This window comes from Saccopteryx bilineata, chromosome 2 (genome assembly GCF_036850765.1).
Source record: "Saccopteryx bilineata isolate mSacBil1 chromosome 2, mSacBil1_pri_phased_curated, whole genome shotgun sequence".
In the NCBI taxonomy this organism is placed as follows: Eukaryota; Metazoa; Chordata; class Mammalia; order Chiroptera; family Emballonuridae; genus Saccopteryx; species Saccopteryx bilineata.
This window is the reverse complement of record NC_089491.1, coordinates 308,453,853-308,477,992: the sequence shown is the minus strand read 5'-3', so window position 1 is coordinate 308,477,992 and position 24,140 is coordinate 308,453,853. Positions and strand designations below refer to the sequence as shown.

General features: G+C 47.3%; 1 protein-coding gene across 1 annotated transcript in view; it reads left to right on the top strand.

The window, feature by feature from the left end:
* The window catches only part of ATP1A2 (ATPase Na+/K+ transporting subunit alpha 2), a 29,035-nt gene extending 6,055 nt beyond the window's left edge, over positions 1-22,980 (top strand). Inside the window, exons 4-23 of the mRNA XM_066261675.1 lie at positions 1,169-1,372; positions 1,863-1,976; positions 2,241-2,375; positions 2,790-2,907; positions 4,658-4,926; positions 5,730-5,928; positions 6,058-6,167; positions 6,324-6,458; positions 7,544-7,733; positions 7,869-8,044; positions 12,801-12,937; positions 13,419-13,569; positions 13,651-13,819; positions 14,051-14,205; positions 14,390-14,513; positions 14,663-14,808; positions 15,178-15,308; positions 18,169-18,270; positions 18,390-18,481; positions 19,836-22,980. Coding sequence (XP_066117772.1) covers positions 1,169-1,372; positions 1,863-1,976; positions 2,241-2,375; positions 2,790-2,907; positions 4,658-4,926; positions 5,730-5,928; positions 6,058-6,167; positions 6,324-6,458; positions 7,544-7,733; positions 7,869-8,044; positions 12,801-12,937; positions 13,419-13,569; positions 13,651-13,819; positions 14,051-14,205; positions 14,390-14,513; positions 14,663-14,808; positions 15,178-15,308; positions 18,169-18,270; positions 18,390-18,481; positions 19,836-19,864 — 2,886 coding nt within the window. The 3' untranslated portion in view covers positions 19,865-22,980. The remainder of the gene's footprint in view (positions 1-1,168; positions 1,373-1,862; positions 1,977-2,240; positions 2,376-2,789; positions 2,908-4,657; positions 4,927-5,729; positions 5,929-6,057; positions 6,168-6,323; positions 6,459-7,543; positions 7,734-7,868; positions 8,045-12,800; positions 12,938-13,418; positions 13,570-13,650; positions 13,820-14,050; positions 14,206-14,389; positions 14,514-14,662; positions 14,809-15,177; positions 15,309-18,168; positions 18,271-18,389; positions 18,482-19,835) is intronic.
* Positions 22,981-24,140: the final 1,160 nt, after the last annotated feature.

Here is a 24,140-nt window from a genome sequence, read left to right as displayed (position 1 = left end):
TTGAGCCCAAGGTCACTGGCTTGAGTAAGGGGTCATCACTTGCTCTACTGTAGCCCCCGGTCAAGGCACATATGAGAAAACAAACTGTGAACAACTAAGGAGCTGCAACGAAGAATTGATGTTTCTCATCTCACTCTCCCTTCCTGTTTGTCTGTCCTTATCAGTCCTTTTCTCTGTCTTTCTCCCTGTCTCTGTCACAAAAAAAACAAGTGTTTAGTTTTTTAAAAAAAATAATAATAATAATATGCAACACAATCAGATTGCCAAACCCATTAAAATAAAAACATTATTAATCAAAAGTGTAGCAGAGTAACCTCCTCCTGCAAGCCTTCCCTAATTGCCCTTTTAAAAATTCTATGCCCCCATTCCTTTAGCTTACTTTATTTAGCTTAGTAACACTTTTCACTCTCTGTCACTTAATATCTATTCCTTGTGTGTCACCTCCCTAGACCATAAGCTCCACAAGGCAGGGACTTTGTAGGCCGTGTCCATCTCTGGGTCCCCAGAGCTGATAATAGAGCCTAGCACTCAATATACATTTACTAAATAAATAAGTGGACAGATAGAAAGATATATATAAAAAAATGGCCTCTGCCTCAAAGTCTAGTAGCAAAAAGGAATGCAAACATAGAATTCCAGTGCCATATGGTAAGTGCAGCTCTGGAATTATGCCTAGGGTACAATGGGATGCAGAGAGGGGCATCTGAATCAACCTGGGCTAGGGAACAGGGCCAGGAGAGGCTTTCCGGGGGAAGTGATGGGCGATTGCTGAAGCTGTGCCACATTGATGGTCAATAATGGAGGACTCTTCTTAAATCCTTGTGAAGTGGGGAATCTGAAGGAAGAGAGATAAGGGAGAAACCAACTGAGTGTCTTCCTAGCCTCAGGCTGCCTCCAGAGGAGATTATTGTGGCCCAAAATGTGTCTTAATCCCGTGACGACCAGAGAAAGGGCAGCACTCAAAATCCTCCTCAGCCTTTAAAGCCTCTAACACCCATTACAAACAACGCTTCCTTCATGTGACCTCTCTTGATGGTCTCATCCCTTCCAACCAAGAGATTTTCTTCTTTATCTGGACATTATTCCCTGCCAAAGAGTGGGTGGGTAGTGGTGAGGGGTCAGATTGGTTCCAGATGCAAACTCCCTCACTTCTTTTTGCCTCCTTCAGGGCCTCACCAACCAGAGAGCCCAGGACATTCTGGCTCGGGATGGACCCAACGCCCTCACCCCACCCCCGACTACCCCTGAGTGGGTCAAGTTCTGTCGCCAGCTTTTTGGAGGCTTCTCCATCCTTCTGTGGATTGGGGCCATCCTCTGCTTCCTGGCTTATGGCATCCAGGCTGCCATGGAAGATGAACCATCCAACGACAATGTGAGCTGGAAGGCCTGAGCCCTAGAGCAGTCCATGACTGTCCTCTAACCCTGAATCTCCAGTATAGCTGGGGGGAGGGGGAACAAAACCTTCACATCACAGTGCTTTTTAGGCTGAAAAGGGGTGAAGCTTCTATACGTATCTATAAACACCCCAACACACAACCACGCACACACACACACACAATCACTCATTATTGACAAAGCCTGTCTCTGTTCCTTCACACTTAAGTGGGCTTGTCTGCCATACCTCTGTCTTCACCCCAGCATGAAGTTCTAGTCTGGGAAACTCCCTAGAACTCTCCCTGCCCCTTCCAGTCTTAGGAGGTTGGGGACTAGAAGATTGAGGGGGGATTAGAGAGAAGGACTTTCCTCTACCATTTTCACTACCAGTCATAGACAAAGGTGGCATTTAATGCTTGTCCCGTGTGGCAGGTGTCCCTTTAGGGTTGGGAGATGAGCAGATCTCTCAAACCCTTTATCCTTACCAGCTATATCTGGGCGTGGTGCTGGCAGCTGTAGTCATTGTCACTGGCTGCTTCTCCTATTACCAAGAGGCCAAGAGCTCCAAGATCATGGATTCCTTCAAGAACATGGTTCCACAGGTAGATGGCTGGGCTGGGCTCTAGGCTGGGGCATAAGGTTTCTGGAAGGGTCCAGCTTATCGCTTTTCAACTTCTTGTACTCTGAGATGGAGGCTTGGACGAAAAAGTCCCTCTAGCTCTCCACATCAGGACCTAGTTTTGTAGCTAAGGGTTCAGGGCTTCTCTTCTTTTTTAATGGAGTTGAAGAAGAAGTAAGAAACCAGCCAGAAAGGAAGGTAGGGGTAGAGACAAGGACTTCATGCAATGCCCATGGCCTCCCCACAGCAAGCCCTTGTGGTGCGGGAGGGCGAGAAGATGCAGATCAACGCGGAGGAAGTGGTGGTGGGAGACCTGGTGGAAGTGAAGGGTGGAGACCGTGTGCCTGCTGACCTCCGGATCATCTCTTCTCATGGCTGTAAGGTGAGGAGGCCATGCCAGAGCAACTGGCTGGTGTAAAAGGAAGGCGGTATGGAGCTGACAGGGACCCAGTTAGAAGTTTGAAGAGTAGGGGATCCCTGTGTCTATACCTTCTAGCACCATGTAGTTGTGCAATGAATAGATTTTGATTAATGATTCCCCATTTTACAGATGAATGAATGGAGGCTCTGTTGGCTAAGTAACTAGCCCAAGGTCACATAGGAAGTTAGTAAGAGATAGGATTTCAAACCAGAGCAGGGACAATAACTGAGTAATGCTATAAATATCTGATGAGGACAAGTGTAATTTTGTCCCTCATGTCATGGAGATTAAATGTGGTTGGAGTCAGGAGACAGCTGTGTGTGCACAAATGCGTCTGCCAGTCTGATGACTACACCCTCCCTTCTTCCTCCCCAGGTGGACAACTCATCCCTAACTGGCGAGTCAGAGCCCCAAACTCGCTCGCCTGAGTTTACCCATGAGAATCCTTTGGAGACCCGCAATATCTGTTTTTTCTCTACCAACTGTGTGGAAGGTGAGAGGTTAGCCTGGTGGGAGTGGCTTCTCATCCCAGCACCCACTGAGGGAGGAGTCCGAACCCTGAGCCCCCAATCAGGATTCGGGGCTGTGACTGTCCTTACTCATCAAAACTCTGCTCTAGAGGAGGGAATTGAGGATTTGGGGATGCAGATCCCTAAATATTACAGAAATAGTCCCCTCCAGAGAGCAGGATATTGGCTGGGACAGCATAACTCTGTAAAAGTAACCTTCTCACAGGAAGATCTCTGTTCTGTCCACCCTAACAATGAGTGGATTCCAAAACCTTAAGGTATTGAGCCAAGCTCCCCTTACACATGCACATGCACACACACACACTCACATTCATACACACTTGCCCATCTCACACACACATCACACACTCAAACGCATAATGCTCACACACTCACACACATCCCAAGCCAGCCTTGAATCCTGAGTGCCTTTGGCTTGAATGATGCCTTCTGTTTCCCCTGGGACTAGGACTAGTTGCCTTCTTCTCTGGCCCTTGCTCTGACTAGAGCCACAGACTGGGAGAGGGTCGGAGAAGCTGCCACACCACACAGACACTTGGGCCCTCTTTCAGGCTATATCTGGGACTCCATTTCACCAAGAGAAATCGTTATGCTTATGTTACCCAGTTTGCTGCATCCCTGTTCTGGGTTCTAGAGATGACCAAAGGCCAGTGGCACTCCCAGAACTGCCCCTACTTAGTGGCTAGAGTCCAAGTACAACTGCAATCTGTGTCCTTTGTGGTCACGTCAGTGAATCAAGTCAGGGCTGACTTGGAGAGGGAGTGGGAGCAAAAGCTGGTGGGAGAAAGAAACCTGACCAGCCCACAGACCTCAGAGGTGAGCCAGAGGAGGCCTTGCACCCACCTCCACACCTTTTATACTTGTCATTTCTAGTCCATGGATTGATTATGTTTCTTTGGGCTTTCCTTCCCTTTCAGCAAGTTGGAATTACATTGAAAATCACCACACATTAAATTTCCTAAATTTTTAATGTACTGAGAATCTGAAGTTTGCTCTACATTTCCCACAATTGTTAAAAATGCCTAGTAAAATATTTCCAGTGCTTGCCCTGAAATTACCTTTGAAAAGAGTATAGAAAATGAATGAAACTAACATTTGTTGAGTGCCTACTATGTGCTAGGCACTGATCTAGGTGTACTATATCACTATGTTATTGAATCATTAAAACAATCTCTAAGTAGGAACTCAAACAAACATTCAAGCTCAGGTTTGGCTGAATCCAACATGCATACTCTTCCCACTGTCCCACCCTTTCTTCCCAGAAGTCCCCTCTAATGTCTACATAAAGGTCAGTAATTGCCTAGCTTCTTCCATGGACTTTCATACCTAATGTTGAGAAAGAAAATCTTAAGACTACATGGAAATTCCATAAGTGCCTTACTTTGTGTTCATAATATGCTTTTGGATAACAAGTGGAAGGTGGATTTTACTGAAGTACTGCAAGCAATATTTTTATTTTACTTATTGAATCTTCTCAGTTTGAACCTGGAGTTTATTTGCAACCCTTTTCCACAGGCCCAAGTGGAAGAGAAAATAATTTGCTATTATGCTTAGCCTGGAATTGGCAATTCAGGCAGAAAGAGTAAGCCAAGTGAGGGATCGGAGTCTTTGGTACATTTATTCTGGGATGGTTCTCCTTTCTTAGGAAGTAGAACAGGACTTCAGTTCCTGGGATCAAAGGTACCCAGCTTGATGTCTCCTCCTGTGTTGCAGGCACTGCCAGGGGTATCGTGATTGCTACGGGCGACCGGACGGTGATGGGCCGCATAGCTACTCTGGCCTCAGGCCTGGAAGTTGGGCGGACCCCTATAGCCATGGAGATTGAACACTTCATCCAGCTGATCACAGGGGTGGCTGTGTTTTTGGGCGTCTCCTTCTTTGTGCTGTCCCTCATCCTGGGCTACAGCTGGCTGGAGGCAGTCATTTTCCTCATTGGCATCATCGTGGCCAACGTGCCTGAGGGTCTGTTGGCCACTGTCACTGTGAGTGGTCAAGCTGAGGTGGTGTTGTTGCTTATTTTAGGGGTTTATTGCCCATAAAATTACATATCAGATTCTCATGTAATACCTGGATTAGAGTATGAGTCTGTAAAAGATCATTTAATACGTGGCTCAGAGGTTGAGTCTGGAAAATCTCAGGTTGGGCTGTACTTTGGCATGCAGTCCATCTCCCGGAGCTTGTCATAGTCAGCTCTTCTCACCACAGTTATACTATTCATCTGCCCCCCCCCCCCAATCTGGAGCTCATCCCGGTTAACTCTTAAATAAAGGCTCTCTGAAAGTTCCAGTGGCTACCTAGCTAATCCAGTGACCTTTCCTCAGCCCTCATCCTTAACTCTGCTGATGAAATGAATACTGCTGTCCACCTGCCTGAAATCCTCTTTCATTGATCATGGTGACATGTCATTATCTTGGTTTTCCTCTCCTCTGTCCCCAGAAATGTCTTCTTCTTCTTTCCAAAACTGATTATCAGGCCTCAGCTCTATGATCTCCTCCTACCACACTTAAGTGAGCTCAGTTTTCAGTGCTCATTCTGTGTGGATGACTCTTTCATTTCTATGCCTAACTCCTCTCTGGCCCTCTCTAGAGCTCCAAATGTCAACTTTATACTGGATATTTCACCTAAATATATACCCATGATCTCAGTTCAGCTGCTCACACCTACATCCCACTCATGTTTGTGGAGTAGCATCTAGGGAGGAGGGAGAGAGCCACGCTCTGGAGTAAGGTCATAGACATCTCTGGCTCAGCCTTGACCCTTTTGTATTCTCCTTGCTCTCTACCAGGTGTGTCTGACCCTGACAGCCAAACGCATGGCGAGGAAGAACTGCCTGGTGAAGAACCTGGAGGCTGTGGAGACGCTGGGCTCCACCTCCACCATCTGCTCTGACAAGACGGGCACTCTCACCCAGAACCGCATGACTGTCGCCCACATGTGGTTTGACAACCAGATCCATGAGGCTGACACCACGGAAGACCAGTCTGGTGATAGGGCACCCCAGAGGGGTGAAGGGGATCGGAGGATGTCCAGGACACTGGGTGGCAGAGTGGGTGAGGAGGGGTAAGAGCTCTAAACAGGAGCCAAAGTCCTGGTTCTCCCTCATTTTCTCCCAGGGGCCACTTTTGACAAACGATCCCCAACGTGGACAGCCCTGTCTCGGATTGCTGGTCTCTGCAACCGTGCTGTCTTCAAAGCTGGACAAGAGAACATCTCCGTGTCTAAGGTAGAAAGTCAGGGGTGTCTCCATAGACTGCCCACTTTGCTGATGCCCAGCTTCCTCTCTCACTCCCTGTGGCAGCCTCCAAGGCCTCAGGGCCCTCTGCCCTTGGTCTTCCATCCTTCTCCAGCCCCACTGTGACACTGAATTCTCTTCTGGCAGCGTGACACAGCTGGTGATGCCTCCGAGTCAGCTCTGCTCAAGTGCATTGAGCTGTCCTGTGGTTCCGTGAGGAAGATGAGGGACAGAAACCCCAAGGTGGCGGAGATTCCTTTCAACTCCACCAACAAGTACCAGGTTTGGTCAGGGCACTGGGACAGGAGAATGGATGAACAGAAATGAGGGGGTGCACAAAGCCAAGAGGGAGTCATTAACATGAGAATTGGGGGCATCTGAGCATCACGTCCTCTCACCCCTGCTTCATTCCCCAAAGCACCCTGAGTCTGGTTGCCATTAACGCTTAGCTCCCAAACCTCATTCCTTACAATAGCCTGTCACCCTCTTAACTCCTCTTTCCACAGCTCCCCATCCTCTGGCCCCAGTCCCTCAATCTTTTCATTTTACTCAGTTGAAAACATACTTCTGAAATTTCCCTAGGGTATCCTTCAGCTTGTAGGCATCTGTTACATGCCAAGAACACAGTCTCAGCCACATGCTATGTAGACCATAGAGGTAAAGACCCACTGAGGCCAGTATGGTGATAGGGAATGTTGACAAGAAAGCCACCAAGCCCCTGCACAGTGCCTGCATAAACTGATCTTAATAAATATTTGTTGAGTCAATGAATGTTTTATGGGAAGTGACTCTCAGGTTACAGGGTTGGGACTATGAGGTCCAAACACCTCTCCACACTGCAAGCATTGATGAGTTAAGGGTTATTTATTTATTTATTTATTTGTATTTTTCCGAAGCTGGAAATGGGGAGGCAGTCAGACAGACTCTCGCATGTGCCCGACCGGGATCCACCTGGCATGCCCACCAGGAGGCAATGCTCTGCCCATCTAGGGTGTTGCTCTGCTGCAACCAGAGCCATTCTAGTGCCTGAGGCAGAGGCCATGGAGCCATCCTCAGTGCCCGGGCCAACTTTGCTCCAATGGAGCCTCAGCTGCAGGAGGGGAAGAGAGAGACAGAGAGGAAGGAGAGGGGGAGGGGTTGAGAAGCAGATGGGCGCTTCTCCTGTGTGCCCTGGCTGGGAATCGAACCCAGGACTCCTGCAAGCCAGGCCGATGCTCTACCACTGAGCCAACTGGCCAGGGCCTGAGTTAAGGGTTATTTTATTGTGGGTTTCTTTCCAGCTTCTGTTCTGTCCCAGGCCCTGTGCTGGACACTGGAGCTAGTAAGACAAGTATGGCTTCCTCTGTAGCTGCCCATTCTCTCTCCAGCTGTCTATCCATGAGCGAGAAGACAGCCCCCAGAGCCATGTGCTGGTGATGAAGGGGGCCCCAGAGCGCATCCTGGATCGGTGCTCCTCCATCTTGGTGCAGGGCAAGGAGATCCCTCTGGACAAGGAGATGCAAGACGCCTTCCAGAACGCCTACATGGAGCTGGGAGGACTTGGAGAGCGAGTGCTGGGTGAGGGTCCAGAAGCCAAGAGCAGGGCTGAGAAAGGGATTTCTAAGCCTCAGTGGCTTTCTTAGGGTGAGGGGCTTTGGGGGTGCTCAGGCAGCCACCATGCTGCTCTCACTTCTCCCTTCTGCCTTCCTTCAGGGTTCTGTCAACTGAATCTGCCCTCTGGGAAGTTTCCCCGTGGCTTCAAATTTGACACAGATGAACTGAACTTTCCCACAGACAAGCTCTGCTTTGTGGGGCTGATGTCCATGATCGACCCTCCCCGGGCTGCTGTGCCGGACGCTGTGGGCAAGTGTCGGAGTGCAGGCATCAAGGTACCAGCCTCACTTCTTCCCCTTCACCCTCTTCTTCCACACTCTGAAGGTCAAGAGACTGCAGGGGCTACTGGCCTGGAGACACCCAGGCCACCGGTGATCTCCTTCTCACCGACTGAGAGAAGAAGCTGTCATTTGCAAAGATAGCTTGGCCACTTCCTTGGAAAGCTCACCCTCGTCCCTTGTCCCTTGCGCTCAGAGTGCCCAGTCTTCCACACCCATCCTCTCCCTCCCTGGCATGGCTTATTCCATTTTGATGTCAAGCTGATCTGGCACCACTATCTTGGATATACGGTGCCTTACCCCTCCCAACTACTGCCCACTCTCTCTAGCCATTTGAATTAGCATTAGATGGGATTATCAGGCTCCTGTCTGCACCCACTCACTCCCCCAGAACCCTGTATACTGGCTCCGACACTCATCCCACCTAGCACCCCTCTCTCATGCTCTCTTATTCAATTGCAATTGCTTATCAATGGTCACTTCCTCCTTGGTGCTGTAATTTTTCTTCATTTAACAACTATTCATTGCTTACCAACTTCATATCAGGCACTGTTTAAGGTGTGGGAGTTCAACAAACTTACCGACATAAATCCCTTCCATTTTGGAGCTTCACTTTCTCATTCCAAAGACACAGCACTCTACCACCCCCCTTAACCTAGCTACTCAACAGGTATGGTGCAGCTGTTTGCTCCTCCTCTTTCAACATCTCACCTGTTACCACCTCAGTTCAACTGTACCTGTCTACTGAGGGTCAGTAGTACCTGTGTACTAGGCACTGGGGATTCAAAGATGACAGTCTGGCCTCCGGAGTTCACAGTCTTTCAGGGAAAACAAGTGTTTTTTACGATTAACCACAGAACAATCATAATAACCAGGGTAGTTGAGCACTTACTATTGGTCAGATACGCTAATAATAAAAACAGCCAATTGTTTTGTGAGACTTTATATGAATCAGGCACTACTCTTAGCACTAAGTCTGTATAATCTCACTTAATCTTCATAAGAACCCTATGAGTAAGCACTAGTATTTCCCCTTTTTTTACACAGAAGGACCGAGGCACAAAGTAACATGCACAAACCCACACAGCTAGTAAGTGGTAGGGCCAGGATTTAAACCAAAGCGATCTGCTACTTCTCATCCATCACACTAGAGGACTTGTCTGTATATATGTGTATATATGTGATTTCTGTGTCTCTAAGGTAGGCTTAACTACCCTCATTTAAAAATAAAGCAAGCTGAGACTCAGAGTGGGTAAGTAACTTTCCCAAAATAAGTCTGCTAGTAAGAAGTGGGTTGGCTACGTCAAGCACAGCCTGCTTCTCCGGAAGGCATGTTCCCTTGGCTCTTGTCATGATCAGAACTATCACAGAGGCCTAGGGAAAGTCTCTCCACAGGAAGTCAGAGCAGGGAGCAGTTAATTCTGCCTCAGAGAATTGGACAATATTTTACAGAGGGCATGATATTTGATCTGGGTCTTGAAGGTTGACAAGTGTTTTGTAAAGCAGTGAGAGAGAGCAGGGCATGTGAAGATCAGAGAACAGTGCGTACCCTGTGTGGTTAGACTGTACCAAGTATGTGTGTGGGTTGCAGGGAGAGGTGGCAGAGGAGCACTGGAAACCGAGACTGAAATGTTGGGCCAGGGTCAGTTGGAAGGACTTTGCTTGAATGCCAGGCTTGGGTTTTATCCTGTGGTCCACAGAAAGCCACAGGTGTCACAGGTCTGGTATAACTTTTAGATGGAGGAAGGCCTAGAGTTGGAGAAGAACTGGAGTCAGGGAGGCAAACAAGAAGCTATTGCAAGCCTGACCAGTTGGTGGAGCAGTGGATAGAGTGTCAGACTGGGATGCCGAGGACCCAGGTTCAAAATCCTGAGGTTGCCGGCTTGAGCGCACGCTCATCCGGCTTGAATCTGGGCTCATCAGCTTGAGCACAGGGTCACTGGCTTGAGCATGGGATCATAGACATGACCCTATCTATGGTTGCTGGCTTGAGCCCAAGGTCACTGGCTTGCACAAGGGGTCACTTGCTCTGCTATAGCCCCCCAGTCAAGGTATATATGAGAAAGCAATCAATGAACAACTAAGGTGCCACAACAAAGACTTGATACTTCTTATCTCTCTCCCTTCCTTTCTATCTGTCCTACCTGTCCCTCTCTCTGACTCTTTCTCTGTCTCTGTCAAAAAAAAAAAAAAAAAAAAAAAAGAAACTATTGCAATAGGTCAGACAAGGGATGATGACCTGGACAAGGGCAGTGACAAACGGGAGTTCTTACATTCAAGAAATGTTTTGAGAACTTGGTGACTAAACTGGTTATGGGAAGTGAGGAAGACATAGAGACAAACCTGAATGAATGAGGATGTTTCTAAGGTAGAGAGTAGAGAAGCAGTCTTGGTTGGGGTGCTGAAAGTAGAGATAATGAGTTCAATTTGACCTTACATTCAAGGAATCCGCAAGACACCCGGGAAAGATGTTCCAGGGAAAGCTGAAATATGGTTTAGAGCTCAAGAAAGAGGGTCAGAACTGAAATTTTCAATCCCACTAGCCCATGACTGCAAAGTAAAGACGTACTAGTATGTTTTATTATATTGCCTAGGAGCAGGGCACTTGGCCAAACAAAATGGATGCTAAAGCAGCAATATCATGAAGTAGCTCAGTGAAACTCTCAACAATTACAGATGGTAATGTTTAATATTGCAGGAAAAGAGTATGGGTCAAGAAAAAGTTGGAGAATAAAACCCTGGGCCACACCAAAAGTTAAGGTCAAGTAGAGGAATTGGAACCAGTAGAGGGTGATAAGACACAGCTAACATTTATCATGCATCCACCTAAAGTCACATACTTTTCACGACAACTGCGAAAGGTAGGACTCATCTTTGTGTGCCGAGGCTTAGTGGAGGCACTTGTCTAAGGCCACCGAGCTAGGGAAGGTCAGCATTTATATGTATGTAGCCTTCAGATTCCTAAGTTACTTACTTCCTTCACTCTTCTTGGCTGCCTCCCTGAAGAGGGTGGGAAAATACATAAAGAGGATGGAGAAGAACTAGGAATAAAGGGTCCATGAAAGCCAAGGGAGAAAAGGTTTCAGGGAGAGGTAGTGAACATACCAAATGCTTCAGGTGAGTCAATAAGGATGAGGACTGCAAAGATGCTATTGTTTTCCCACTGAGAGGCCCATGTAGCCTTTGAAGGGGGGACAATTTCAGTGGAGTAGTAAGGGCGGAAGAGAAGGCAGTGAGGCCTGGAGAGGCTTCCTTTTTAGTATCTATGTGATGTGCTCCGTGTAACACAAGTGTTATATCCTAATCCAGCTCTGATCACCTTATGCTTGTAATAGCCTCTTAACCAGCTTCTCAGATGCCAACAACCCTCCCAGCCAGCCTCATCCATTCTAAAACACAATAAACATTATCATTAGGGCAGGAGTCATCTCCTTTTCATATCATAGAAGCATGGCAGGGAGGTAGGGAAGGAAGATTATCTCTCTGTCATCCTTACTCTGACAGTTAGATAGATGGCTTGTAGCAATCATATTGGACACTAAGAAAACCACAGTTTTGGCTTCCTGTGACCTTAAGCAAATCACAGGCCCTTTATAAGCCTTGTTTTCTCATAGGTAACAGGAGGAAGCTGTTAAGGGTCCAGCTAGCTCAGACAGTCTCATATCCCATGAAATCCAAACTCCTAAGAAATCTTTGAGTTTTCTCTTCCACATGCTATTCTGTCATGGCAACTTTCTTCCATATAAGCAAACCATCTCTGATCCCCAGAACACTACTTGTCATTGTCTCTTCCCCTGAGCCATTCACCCAAACACACACACACACACACACACACACACACACACACACACACTTTCACTTCTACCTTCATTATTTTGAATGGGATCTATGAGCCCCACCATGTGCCTTTTCCTGACTTTAGGAAAAGAATAGGTTGGGGCCTAACCAGGTGGTGATGCAGTAGATAAAGTGTCGGCCTGGGACTCAGAAGACCCAAGTTCAAAACCGAGGTTGCGCCTGACCAGGTGGTGGCGCAGTGGATAGAGCGTCAGACTGGGATGCGGAGGATCCAGGTTCGAAATTCCGAGGTCGCCAGCTTGAGCGCGGGTTCATCTGGCTTGAGCAAAAAGCTCACCAGCTTGGACCCAAGGATGCTGGCTCCAACAAGGGGTTATTCGGTCTGCTGTAGCTCCACCGTCAAGGCACATATGAGAAAGCAATCAATGAACAACTAAGGTGTCGCAACGAAAAACTAATGATTGATGCTTCTCATTTCTCTCCATTCCTGTCTGTCCCTATTTATCCCTCTCTCTGACTCTCTCTCTGTCTCTGTAAAAAAAAAAAACTAAAAAAAAACCCCAGGTTGCCGGCTTGAGTGCTGGCTCGCCAGCTTGAGCTCAGGGTCACTGACTTGAGCGTGGGATGATAGATATGACCCTATGGTTGCTGGCTTGAACCCAGAGGTCACTGACTTGAGCCCACGATCACCAGCTTGATCAAAGGTCACTGGCTCAAGTAAGAGGTCACTGGCTCAGCTGGAGACCCCCGGTCAAGGCACATATGAGAAAGCAATCAATGAACAACTAAGGTGCCACAACAAAGAATTGATGCTTCTCATCTCTCTCTCCTTTCCTGTCTGTTTCTCTCTTTGTATCTCTCACTAAAAAAAAAAAAAAAAAAAAAAAAGAACGGACTGGGGATGGGGATATGAGCTTAATACTGCTGCCCTTTTCTTCTTTCTCCTTCCCACAAGGTGATCATGGTGACTGGGGACCACCCAATCACAGCCAAAGCCATTGCCAAAGGTGTGGGCATTATATCAGAGGGCAATGAAACTGTGGAGGACATTGCCGCCCGGCTTAACATCCCCGTCAGCCAAGTCAACCCCAGGTGAGGCAGAACCCCCTGCCTCTATCAACCTGTCCTCTTCCACAGGGCACCCGAGTCTTCCCTGGGGCATTGGGATACTACCTCTGGGAAGTTTATAGGCCTTTCCTCTGGCTCTTCAGTCCTAAGTGTGTCCAGGCTGTGCCATTGTTTATCTCTGTAACCTTGGAGATGTCACCTTTTCTTCCTAAGCCTCCATTTTCTCAACTACAAAATTAAGATCCTATCTACACTTCAGGTGGCTATAGCAATGAAGTACGTCTAAGGGAATGAGCACACACCTAGCAAACTGTACTGACTGTGGTTATGTGCACGGCGAGGATCTAACATCATTTCCTCAGACAGAGAAATAAGGAAAAACAGGTCCCTGAGCTTTGAGGGAGAGAAGGATGAGGCCCGGTGGAAGTTTAGAGCGCCAGCAGCAGTGAAAAGGGGTGGCAGGCTGGCTAGGCTGGGTATCAGAGCCTCTGCCCCTGCCCTCCAGAGAGGCCAAGGCATGTGTGGTACATGGCTCTGACCTGAAAGACATGACATCGGAGCAGCTGGACGAGATCCTCAGGAACCACACGGAGATCGTCTTTGCGCGGACTTCTCCACAGCAGAAGCTCATCATTGTGGAGGGCTGTCAGAGGCAGGTGAGCAAAGTAGTGGAAGGTAGGGCTGGGTCTGTGCAGGGCGGGGCCTTCATGGTCCAGCTTGGTTGTACCTTCTCCCAGGGAGCCATCGTGGCAGTGACAGGTGACGGCGTGAACGACTCCCCGGCGCTGAAGAAGGCAGACATCGGCATAGCCATGGGTATCTCAGGCTCTGACGTCTCTAAGCAGGCAGCTGACATGATCTTGCTGGATGATAACTTTGCCTCTATTGTCACAGGCGTGGAGGAGGGTAAGAAGGCTATGGCTGGGGTGGCATCCAGGACATCTAATGACCACACACCTACTTCCCGTGCATTTTACCCCAGTCACAGAGTCAACTCAGATGGCAGGCATCCACTGCCAGTATTAGCTTCCCTCACAAAACCTTCCTTGCTCAAGACATCGAGGAGCCACACTTCCATGGCTAGGGGTGGGGAATGGTCCCTCTGACCTCCCTGATGCCCTCAGAAACTCCCCACAGGCCGCCTCATCTTTGACAACCTGAAAAAATCCATCGCATACACCCTGACCAGCAACATCCCTGAGATCACCCCCTTCCTGCTCTTCATTATTGCCAACATCCCCCTGCCACTGGGCACCGTGACCATCCTCTGCATCGACCTGGGCACAGACATGGTGAGGCCAAGGGCTGGAGTAGGAGACAGACAAAGCAATCACATGGCGCAGTGGGTAGGGATGGGCAGCTGGTGGAAAAAGAGAGGGACAAAAAGCAGCTGGCTAGGCTGTGCTGGCTAGAGAGAAGACAAGCTCAGGGCTCACTTCCAAAGCCCTTCTCTCCACCACTCCCCACTTCACACAGGTCCCTGCCATCTCCTTGGCTTATGAAGCAGCTGAGAGTGACATCATGAAGCGGCAGCCAAGAAACCCACAGACAGACAAGCTGGTGAACGAAAGGCTCATCAGCATGGCCTACGGACAGATAGGTGTGGGGGGGCCCTGGGGCTCAGGAGGGAACCCCAGAGAATTCTTTCCCCGGCTTTTAAAGTCCAGGACAGAGGCCAGTTCTCCCAGTGTCAGGGACAGCCAGCTTCCTTCTCTGAACCAGGCCCTACATTTTGCCCGTGACGCACAGGGATGATCCAGGCACTGGGCGGTTTCTTCGCCTACTTCGTGATCCTGGCAGAGAATGGGTTCCTGCCATCAACGTTGCTGGGAATACGCCTCGACTGGGATGACCGGTCCACGAATGACCTGGAAGACAGCTATGGACAGGAGTGGGTGAGTGGGACGGGGTGTGGCAAACATGTGTATGAAAGAGGAGCCTAAATGCCTGGCATGATGTGTCCATTAACTTAATGGGGGGGGGGATCCTTTCACAACGTGAATGTGTATCAAATAACCAAGTTGTACACTTGAAATATCTTACAATTTTACCTGTCAATTATGCTTTGATAAAGCTGAAAAAAAATAAAGGAAAAACTAAAATTGAAAAAGAAATATCTGGCAGAGATGATCAGCAGTGGCCAACTGGAATTGGGGGCTAAGTGTGAATTCGGTGTCCAGGGTTTGACAATGGCCCTGAACTATGCTACACTCTGGTCCTGCCTTTTCTTCTCACACTGTTACCTCTCTGCGCTCTTCCCCCAGACCTACGAACAACGGAAGGTGGTGGAGTTCACCTGCCACACAGCCTTTTTCGCCAGCATCGTCGTGGTGCAGTGGGCTGACCTCATCATCTGCAAGACCCGTCGCAACTCAGTCTTCCAGCAGGGCATGAAGTGAGTGCCTACCCTGCCAGGCACCCACCTGCCCAGGCAGGGAGGGCTCTGGGCACATTCACACAGGTTCACTTCAACTCCCTGGGCCCAGTTCTGCTGGGGGACCATAATGTTTTAGTTACCAGCTGTATATCCATAGTCATGTCTTAAATAGATGAGAGAAGGAGTGGTATAACTATTTCTGATGAGTTTAATTCTGTTCCCAAATGTACTCAGTTAAGGTCTCTTTCTACTTTTCTTTCATCTTCTCTCCTCATGCTTTCTTCTTTCCTTCCTTCCTTATTTCTTTTTTCCTTCCTTCCTCCTTTACTTCCTTTCTTCTTCTTTTTTTTTTTTTTTTTGTCTTTCTTTCCTTCCTCTATCTTGTACTCCAGAGACTCCCATCCCCACTCTTTGCCCAGCCCTAAAGACAGGGTCCTGCATGCTCTCCTACACTCTAGTGTATAAGTACTTGCCCTGTGGTAATGATGGGGTCTCTGAGCTGCTCAGGGTCAAGTTCAATGTCTCCTTACAATGTGAGCTACCATGTTCCAGTCACTGAGATAAGTGATTCAAAGACATTGTTTAACCTCAGGATGGCTCTATGAGGTAGGTATTGTTTTCAATTTGTGGATGAGACTCCAAAAATGTTAAATGACATGCCTGAGGTCATCCAGCTAGTAAGATTTAACACAAGTCAGCTTCTAAAGCCCAAGCTCATAGCCACTACACTGGGGGGGGGCTCACCTATTACAGTCTGGCACTTGTGAGGAATTCAATAGCTACTCTGTCACTGTAGCAGGGATGGTGATAAATTCTGAAAGTATCACTCCTGTTCTCTTTATTTTCTTCAACTAGAAGCAATAAGCACAATTCCCCAAATGAGGTATGGGTTTTTGTATGTGTGTGTGTGGGGGGGGGGGAGATGTCTTTTTTTTTATTCCAAATGAGTTTTGTCACAATTTCTTAGTATAGGAAAAATAAATAAAAGATGCCAAAACTCGGCCCTGGCCGGTTGGCTCAGCGGTAGAGCGTCGGCCTGGCGTGCGAGGGACCCGGGTTCGATTTCCGGCCAGGGCACATAGGAGAGGCGCCCATTTGCTTCTCCACCCCCCCCCTCCTTCCTCTCTCTCTCTTCCCCTCCCACAGCCGAGGCTCCACTGGAGCAAAGATGGCCCGGGCGCTGGGGATGGCTCCTTGGCCGCTGCCCCAGGCGCTAGAGTGGCTCTGGTCGCGGCAGAGCAATGCCCCGGAGGGGCAGAGCATCGCCCCCTGGTGGGCAGAGCGTCGCCCCTGGTGGGCGTGCCGGGTGGATCCCGGTTGGGCGCATGCGGGAGTCTGTCAGACTGTCTCTCCCGGTTTCCAGCTTCAGAAAAAAGAAAAAAAAAAAAGATGCCAAAACTCTGATGAAGTTCATAGCACTTAAAAGCCCAGGGAGAGAAAAGTGAAAAGTCTGTTAGGTAAATAAAGGTAACGTGAAGAAAAGCGATACCAGTGAGCTAAAAACACTTAGTGGGAAAAATGCAGTGAGAAGAGAACAAGCAGCAGAGAGTCCAAGAAACTGGGTCTAGTTCTGGGCTGGGACTTACTGTGCAGTGCATGGGGCACAGGAAAGTGGGAACATCACTAGCTGAATAGAGCCCACCCAAGAGGCAAACAGAAAAGAAACAAAAGTCAGGCTGGGTAGGGGGAGTACTGATACCAGCAAGTCCCTTGGTCGAGAGGCGTGACCTCAGCACCTCAGGCCCCCCCTGAGGTCCCTTGGCCCTCAGGGGTCCTCTGAGATATTATTTCCATTGTTCAAAAAGCTTTATGGAAGTTAAGCACTTTTCTCTGAGAAGGCTTCCAGACTCACCAAAGTGTCCTTCTTAGGCAGAAGCCTAGGTATGAAGTACAGTGAATATAATATATGTCTAATTTTAAATAGGGAATATAGTCACTACTTATTAACGAATGCAGCTTGCGAGACAAAAATTAATTAAAACGTGGCCTTTATAGAAAAAAAAAAAAAAGAGGGTCTCTAGTTAGTGAAAGGTTTTGGAATCACTGGCTTAAAAGCCATAAAGAGGTAAAGAGCACAAGGTTATAAAAGGTTAAGTAATAATACGACTGAGCACTTCCCATGTTTGAGAGTTTTTCATGCAATATTTCCCATGATTTTCCCAGCAATCTTACAATATAAAGGTAATATCTCCATTTTACAGAGAAGGAACACAAGGCTCAGAGAAGTAAAGAAACATTACTTATAACCAAAAGCCAGCAGCTCTGGGAGTAGATGCCACCTGTCTGACTCCAGAAACTGCCCTCAGAACTTTATTCTATTTTGCTTCTCAATTCTGACATAGTAAACATACATTATTCGTTTACTCTCCAGTGAGCTTTCCTTCTGCTAATGTTCTCTTCTCTATTGAATATCTACAACCAACAGCTACCAGGGTCTGTGGGAGATAAGAGGATGTAGAAGACATAGGTGGGCCTTGAATTGAAGGAGCTTTCAAGGCATTTTGTTGAGGAGATGACTCTTCCACAGACCACTTTCCTGGAGCAATAACAAGATTATAAGCTGACTGAAGGCAGGTCTCATGTCTCCAGAAGGAAGCTCATGTTAAGCTCTGTTTTCCAGAACAGAGCACTTCACTCAACACATAAAAGAGACAACAATAAGGGATAAAATGAATAAGGATAAATAGTAGAGAAAATTTTTCTTGGATTACATACAGCATGAGAAGGTGTCTGCAGAGGGCACTGGAAGATGTCGTTTATGAACCTCCCCTGGCATTCCTTCCTGCGTCTTTGCCTTCCACCACAAGGGTCTCCCTGGATCTCTCCCTTCTTGCCCTTCCTTCAAATACTACCTACCCTCATTTCTTTGCCTTTTCAGGAACAAGATTTTGATTTTTGGGCTCCTGGAAGAGACAGCACTGGCTGCCTTTCTATCTTACTGCCCAGGCATGGGTGTGGCCCTCCGTATGTACCCGCTAAAGTGAGTGCTTCTTTAAAAGATTAGCATCTTCCAGGATCCAAATTCTAATTCATTCAAATCCTCCTTTATGTGACCAGCCTCTAATATTCCTAACATCCCCCTGCACACACTTCTTTCAGAGTCACCTGGTGGTTCTGCGCCTTTCCCTACAGTCTTCTCATCTTCATCTATGATGAGGTCCGGAAGCTCATCCTGAGGCGATATCCTGGCGGTAAGCACCTTGCACCTCACCTCAACCCCCAGCAACTATGACTCCCACTGCTGGCTGCCCTCCAGGGCTCACAACCCAAATTCCATTTCAACTAAAGAGCCTCGCTCCTTTCTTCAGTGCCTTCCAATCCCAGGGTCCCAGGTCCTAGGAGCCTGACTCTGGGAACCTGTTCCCTGCACCCTACTTCTCTCAGATTCTTCTCCTTCCTAAGGCACAGGTGGTTTCCAAGGTGCTGAACCTTCCACCTGGAATCACAGAACATCAGAATTAGAAAGGCCTTCCAGGCAGAGGCAGGTTTAACAGTGGGGCACACTGGGTGCGCACCCTGGGCCCCAACTTCTAAAGGGCCCCGCAAAACCCCAACTTTACACCTTTTTCTAATGTAAGGGGCTCAATATTTTCTTCTGCGCCCAGGGCCTCAACCGACCTTAACCCACCTCTGCCTCCACATCCCCTGTCCCACCTCTGCATTTTACAGATAAAGAGAGTACAGAGGTGAATTTATTTGTTCAGGCTCATAAAGCAAGGAGCAGCACAACTGACACTAGAAACAAGACCTCCTGATTCCCAGGCATCAACAAAGTATTTTCTTCCAGAAAACATTTTGATCCCTTTCTAGAGGTTGAAAAAGGATGGCCTATAAGCCAAAAGCAGTCCATGGGTAGTGTTTGATTTAGCCTGCCCTATATTGTGCAGATGTGTATGTAGTTTGCTTTTTTTCTTATTTAGAAAATTAAATTTAACAGGGTGACATCAATCAGCAAAAGTACATAGATTTGGGGGTAAACACCTCCACATCATTTGAACAGTTGATTATGTTGTATACCCACCACCCAAAGTCAAATCATCCTTCGTCACCTTAGTCACCTTATATTTGTCCCTCTTTATACCCTTACTCCAAACCCCTACCCCATATCCCCCTCACTCTGGTGATGTGTTTTTTTATTGCCTAATATTTAAAACTTGGGAGCCTTCACATAAAATCCAAATTTCTGACTTCTCCTGGAAGATTACAAGAGCTGCCAACTCCATGACCACATTTCTGCTCAGCAACAATAGGAGCCTTCCCCTTTAGAAACTCATGTGCAAGCTGAATAGCCAATGTGGATATTTGCATTTTCACCCCCTATTAGTCTCTGCCCACCCTCTGCTGTGCAAAATACAAGCCTTTCCTTTCCCCTAATCTGTGACCCAGCTCACTGGGTTTTCTCTTCCCTCCCTTTCCACCAGCTCACAGCTAATTACCTCAACCCTCTTCCTCAGGCTCCTACTCACCTGACCTCAACCAACCACCCAAGCCCCTTTGTCTCCTTTTATGCTCACCTTGCAACCCCATCCCCAATCTCTTTAACAGGCTGGGTGGAAAAGGAGACATATTACTGAGCCCTCTGCAAAGAAGAACCAAGCAAGAGAAAGATGGAGTGCCCTGGAGGAGTTGCAGGGATGGTGATGGAGAGGGGTGGAAAAACCAGTGTGGTTTTTAGGGGAAGATTTGAGGGAGAGAGGATGAGGCAATTCACTAGGTTAAATTGAGGGGAGTGGCTGAATAAGCTTGGGGTTATTGTCCCAGAGACCTAACTCTGAACAGTCAGATTAGACACTCTCCCCAGATCCTGCTCCATCCCACTCCCTCAGGTTGTCTATTTTTATGAAGAATTGAAGGTTACTCCAGCCCCTTTCACTCCTTATCCCTTCACCCCCATCTCCCACTAAAACAGATCAACATCTGAAGGCAGGGGCATGTCTAACCAGGAGGAAGGAAACCATCTCAGGTCACCAATGTCTCCTTATCTCTCCAGCCTCATCCCACTTCCCACCTTCACCCCTCATTTACTTCTGGCCCAGCTCTGTCCCCTGCTTCCCCCTCTGACCTAGAAATCACAAATGGTTCCCCCTGTCGAGGTCAGAAAGGGAAGCTGGTTGGAGAAGCCAGCCTGTCTCCCAGTCAAGGTAGGAACCCCTAGAGGAGAGCTGGGCAGATACAGAGGTTCTTAGAGAAGGGAAACAACAATGGGAGAGGCAGGAAAGAAAAGAGAGATCAATGACAGGGCATCTGATGTCTGGAATCTCCAGATGGACATCTGGGTTCCAGCTCTGTGTCCTGCTCTCTGACAGTGTCCTGCCAGCAGACCAAATTCAAATGTCATCAGAGTAGCAGCAGAGGCAGGACCAGAAGGCAATCCAGGGAGCTCCACTGAGATCCCACACCCATGGGCCACAGAGGTCCCACTGCCCCTTGCTTTGTGGTCTGTTTGGTTCATTAGGCCCAGGTGTCACGTAAGCTCCAGCTCTCTCAATCACATGCATTTGATAACACCTGTCCTTTAGAATGCTAAGAACTCAGATGTCCTATGTTCTTCTGAGAAGGATAGCGGCCACTATATTTACTGCCCCTCCCACTCCCTTCCCCTTCATGGCCATGCTGATGAACCTACATCATTCCTAGACACTGCCAAGCCAGCCATTCCCTGGCCTAAAGCTGGAATTGTTGTGGAGGGGTTCCCAGAAACTTCCTGTCTTCCAGAGACATGCAGAATCAGTTTAGGTCATGAAAATGCTCAAACCTCTGGGCCAGAGGGAAAGCCCTAGGGGACCTACCTTTGACCTCTCAGTCAGAAGGACTGTTCCTCCCAGGCAAGGGCCCTTCATGCTCATGTTCATAGTACTCACTTTCCCTAAAATGAGTAATTGGTTTCCGGTTCCTACAGCAGATACTTTTCCTTCCCTTGCCCCCTCCCCACCTAGTTCTGCAGGCAACTCTGCCCATTCTTTAAGGCTGGCTTAGAAGGCACAGAGAATGTCCTATAGAGAGACCTAGATGAACAAAACAGTAAGAGACACCTAAGGAAAATGGAAGATCTGATGCAGAAAGGAAGGAAGCACAAAAAGCAAACTTTAGCTCAGCCCATAAGCCACCTCCCAAGGTCTGTTTCTTCGTTACACTGGAATTCTACTTTATCAGAAGTCCCTTGAAGTAAGTGAGTCACTGCCCTGGGCTTGGAAAACTAAGTGGGAAACCACAATAATTTGGGCCTGATTAATTTGAGATTTATTGACTGTGGACAAAAGTTTACCTTTGCACTATCAATACAAAAGGCATTTGTTTCATAAATTAAGAGTATAAACAATATTGCTAAGGATGGCATATCTGCTCTACCTAAACCAATCCTTTTCAAGCACTTTAGAAATTTCCATTTAAAAGTAGTGAGTGTATGGGCTAATTATCATCAATTCTTATGTATTTGTTAAAAAAACATCTGCAAGACCTTTTACTTGGTGACCTTTTATAAGACATTAGTTTGAGGCACTAAATATGTACTTAAAAATAATAAAATTGCATTTCTTTATGAAAAAAGAGATCTCTTCTGTAATTCAGATTTCTATACTTAATACTTGCCTCTCTCCCAAACTGAGGTATTGAAATCTGTGCTGAGGCACGATTTGGCTTATAGAGAAAACAAGAGCAAGCCCTGGCTGAGTAGCTCAGTGGATTAGAGCTTGTCCCCGATATGCCAAGGCTGGGAATTCCATCTTCAGTCAGGGTGTATGCAAGCATCACCAATGAATGCATAAGTAAGTGGAACAACTAATTGGTTTCTCTCTCTCTCTCTCTCTCTCTCCTTTCCTCTCTCAAATCAATTTTTTTATAAATTTTAAACAGAGAAAGCTTTAAAAAAGAGGACAGGAGACAGGAATAGGAGGGAAATAATCTGGAAGCAGATGGTATCAGTGGAGAAAGCTAGAAGAGAAAAAGTTCAGGTGTAAAATGATCTAGAAGAAAATATAGTAGGGCCTCCTTTCTCATGGCTGAACCCAGCCCAAGAGCCACAAAGGGTTGTTCAGGTCAGGAAACAGCATATCAGTCTATTGAGACCCAAATCTTTGGGCCCACTTCTAGTTTTTGTTTCAGACCAAAATCAGGCCATTCTAAATCGGAGGGGGTGAGAGAAGAAGATGGTGGGCTGAAAGGCCCCTGTCGTCAGCACCAATTAACATTCTATACTGTGTGCAGAGCCCTGTTCTGGGTGCTTTCTTTGGTGGATGGAGGGAAAAGTAAAAGCAATCCTTGAGACTCACCATGTAGCAGACTTTAGAAACCTTCATGGATAGAGGGGGACGGGCAGGAGGGAGAGGCCTTACGGGCTGGAGAAGGAGGGGTTGATGGGTGGTGTGCATTCCTCCAGGGTTCCATGGAAGTGGGAGAGAGGAAGACACCCACACTTACAACCATATGCCAGGATCTTGGAATAGCAGTCAGAAGTCAGTTCCTGGACCCTTTGGCAGCTTGCTTTGTGCCATAACTATGCCAAACCTTTATTTGTATAGTCTCATTTGGTCTAACCTCAGGGCCTTGTATCTTGAGAGTTCCTCTGCCAGGGTCACGTTTTCCTACTTATTCACAAGCCCGGCTTCCTCACTTCATACAGACTGCTCCTTAAACATGGCCTCCTCAGAAAGGCCCTCACATGTCACCTCAAATAAAATAACTGGCACTTCTTTCCCTATTGTCTTTGATTTTATTTGTAAATATTTACCACCTCAAATTGAGGTAGATAGAGAGATATAAGAATATAGTAATAAATAGATGATAAATATATAGATAGATAGATACGTTCATACATACATACATGCATAATATACAAAAATATATACATATAATTCAAATATCTATACAGCTGTTGTTAGTTTATTGGTTTATACTTTTATAGTTTATCTGCCTAACTCTTTCTCCAGAGTAAGTTTCATGCACACAAGGATTTTGTGTGTGTGTGTTCATCACCTTTATCTTTAGCACCTAAAATATGCCTGACACATATTAATTAGACAATAAATGTTGGTGGGATGACTGAAAGAATCCTCATAATCCAATAAGATGTATACTATTATTATCTTTAATTTATATATGAGAAAATTAAGCCTCAGAAAGGTTAAAAAAATTTCAAGTGAGAGGAGGAGAGACAGAGAGACAGACTCCTGCATGCACCCCAACTAGGAGCCACTGGCAAGCCCCCTATTTACAATGCTTTGTTTATCTAGGGCTGTTGACTTGGCAACTGAGCTATTTTTAGCACCTTTGGTGGAGGCTCCAGGGAGCCATCCTCAGCACCCAGGGCCAATTCCCTCAAAACAATTGAGCCATGGTGCAGAAGGGGAAGAGAGAAAGAGATAGAGAAGGGGGAGGGGAAGGGATAAAGAAGCAGATGGTCCCTTCTCCTGTGTACCTTGACTGGGAATCGAACCCAGAATATCCACACACCAGGCCAACGCCCTACCACTGAGCCAATTAGCTAGGGCCAGAAAGGTTAAATTATATATTCAAAGTTTTGCAAGTAGTAAGCGTCCAGCCTGAATAGGCAGTGGCACAGTGGATAGAGCATCTGCCTGGGATGCTGAGGACCCAGGCTCAAACCCCAGGGTTGGAGACTTGAGCATGGTCTCACCAGCTTGAGCACAGGGTTGCCAGCTTGAACATGGGATTATAAAACGCTACCCCATGGGCACTGGCTTAAGCCCAAAGGTTGCTGGTTTGAGCAAAGGGTCGCTGGCTTGGCTGGAGCCTCCTGATCAAGGCACATATAAGAAAACAATCAATGAACAACTAAGGTGCTGCAATGAAAAACTGATGCTTCTCATCTCTCTCTCTTCCTGTCTGTCTGTT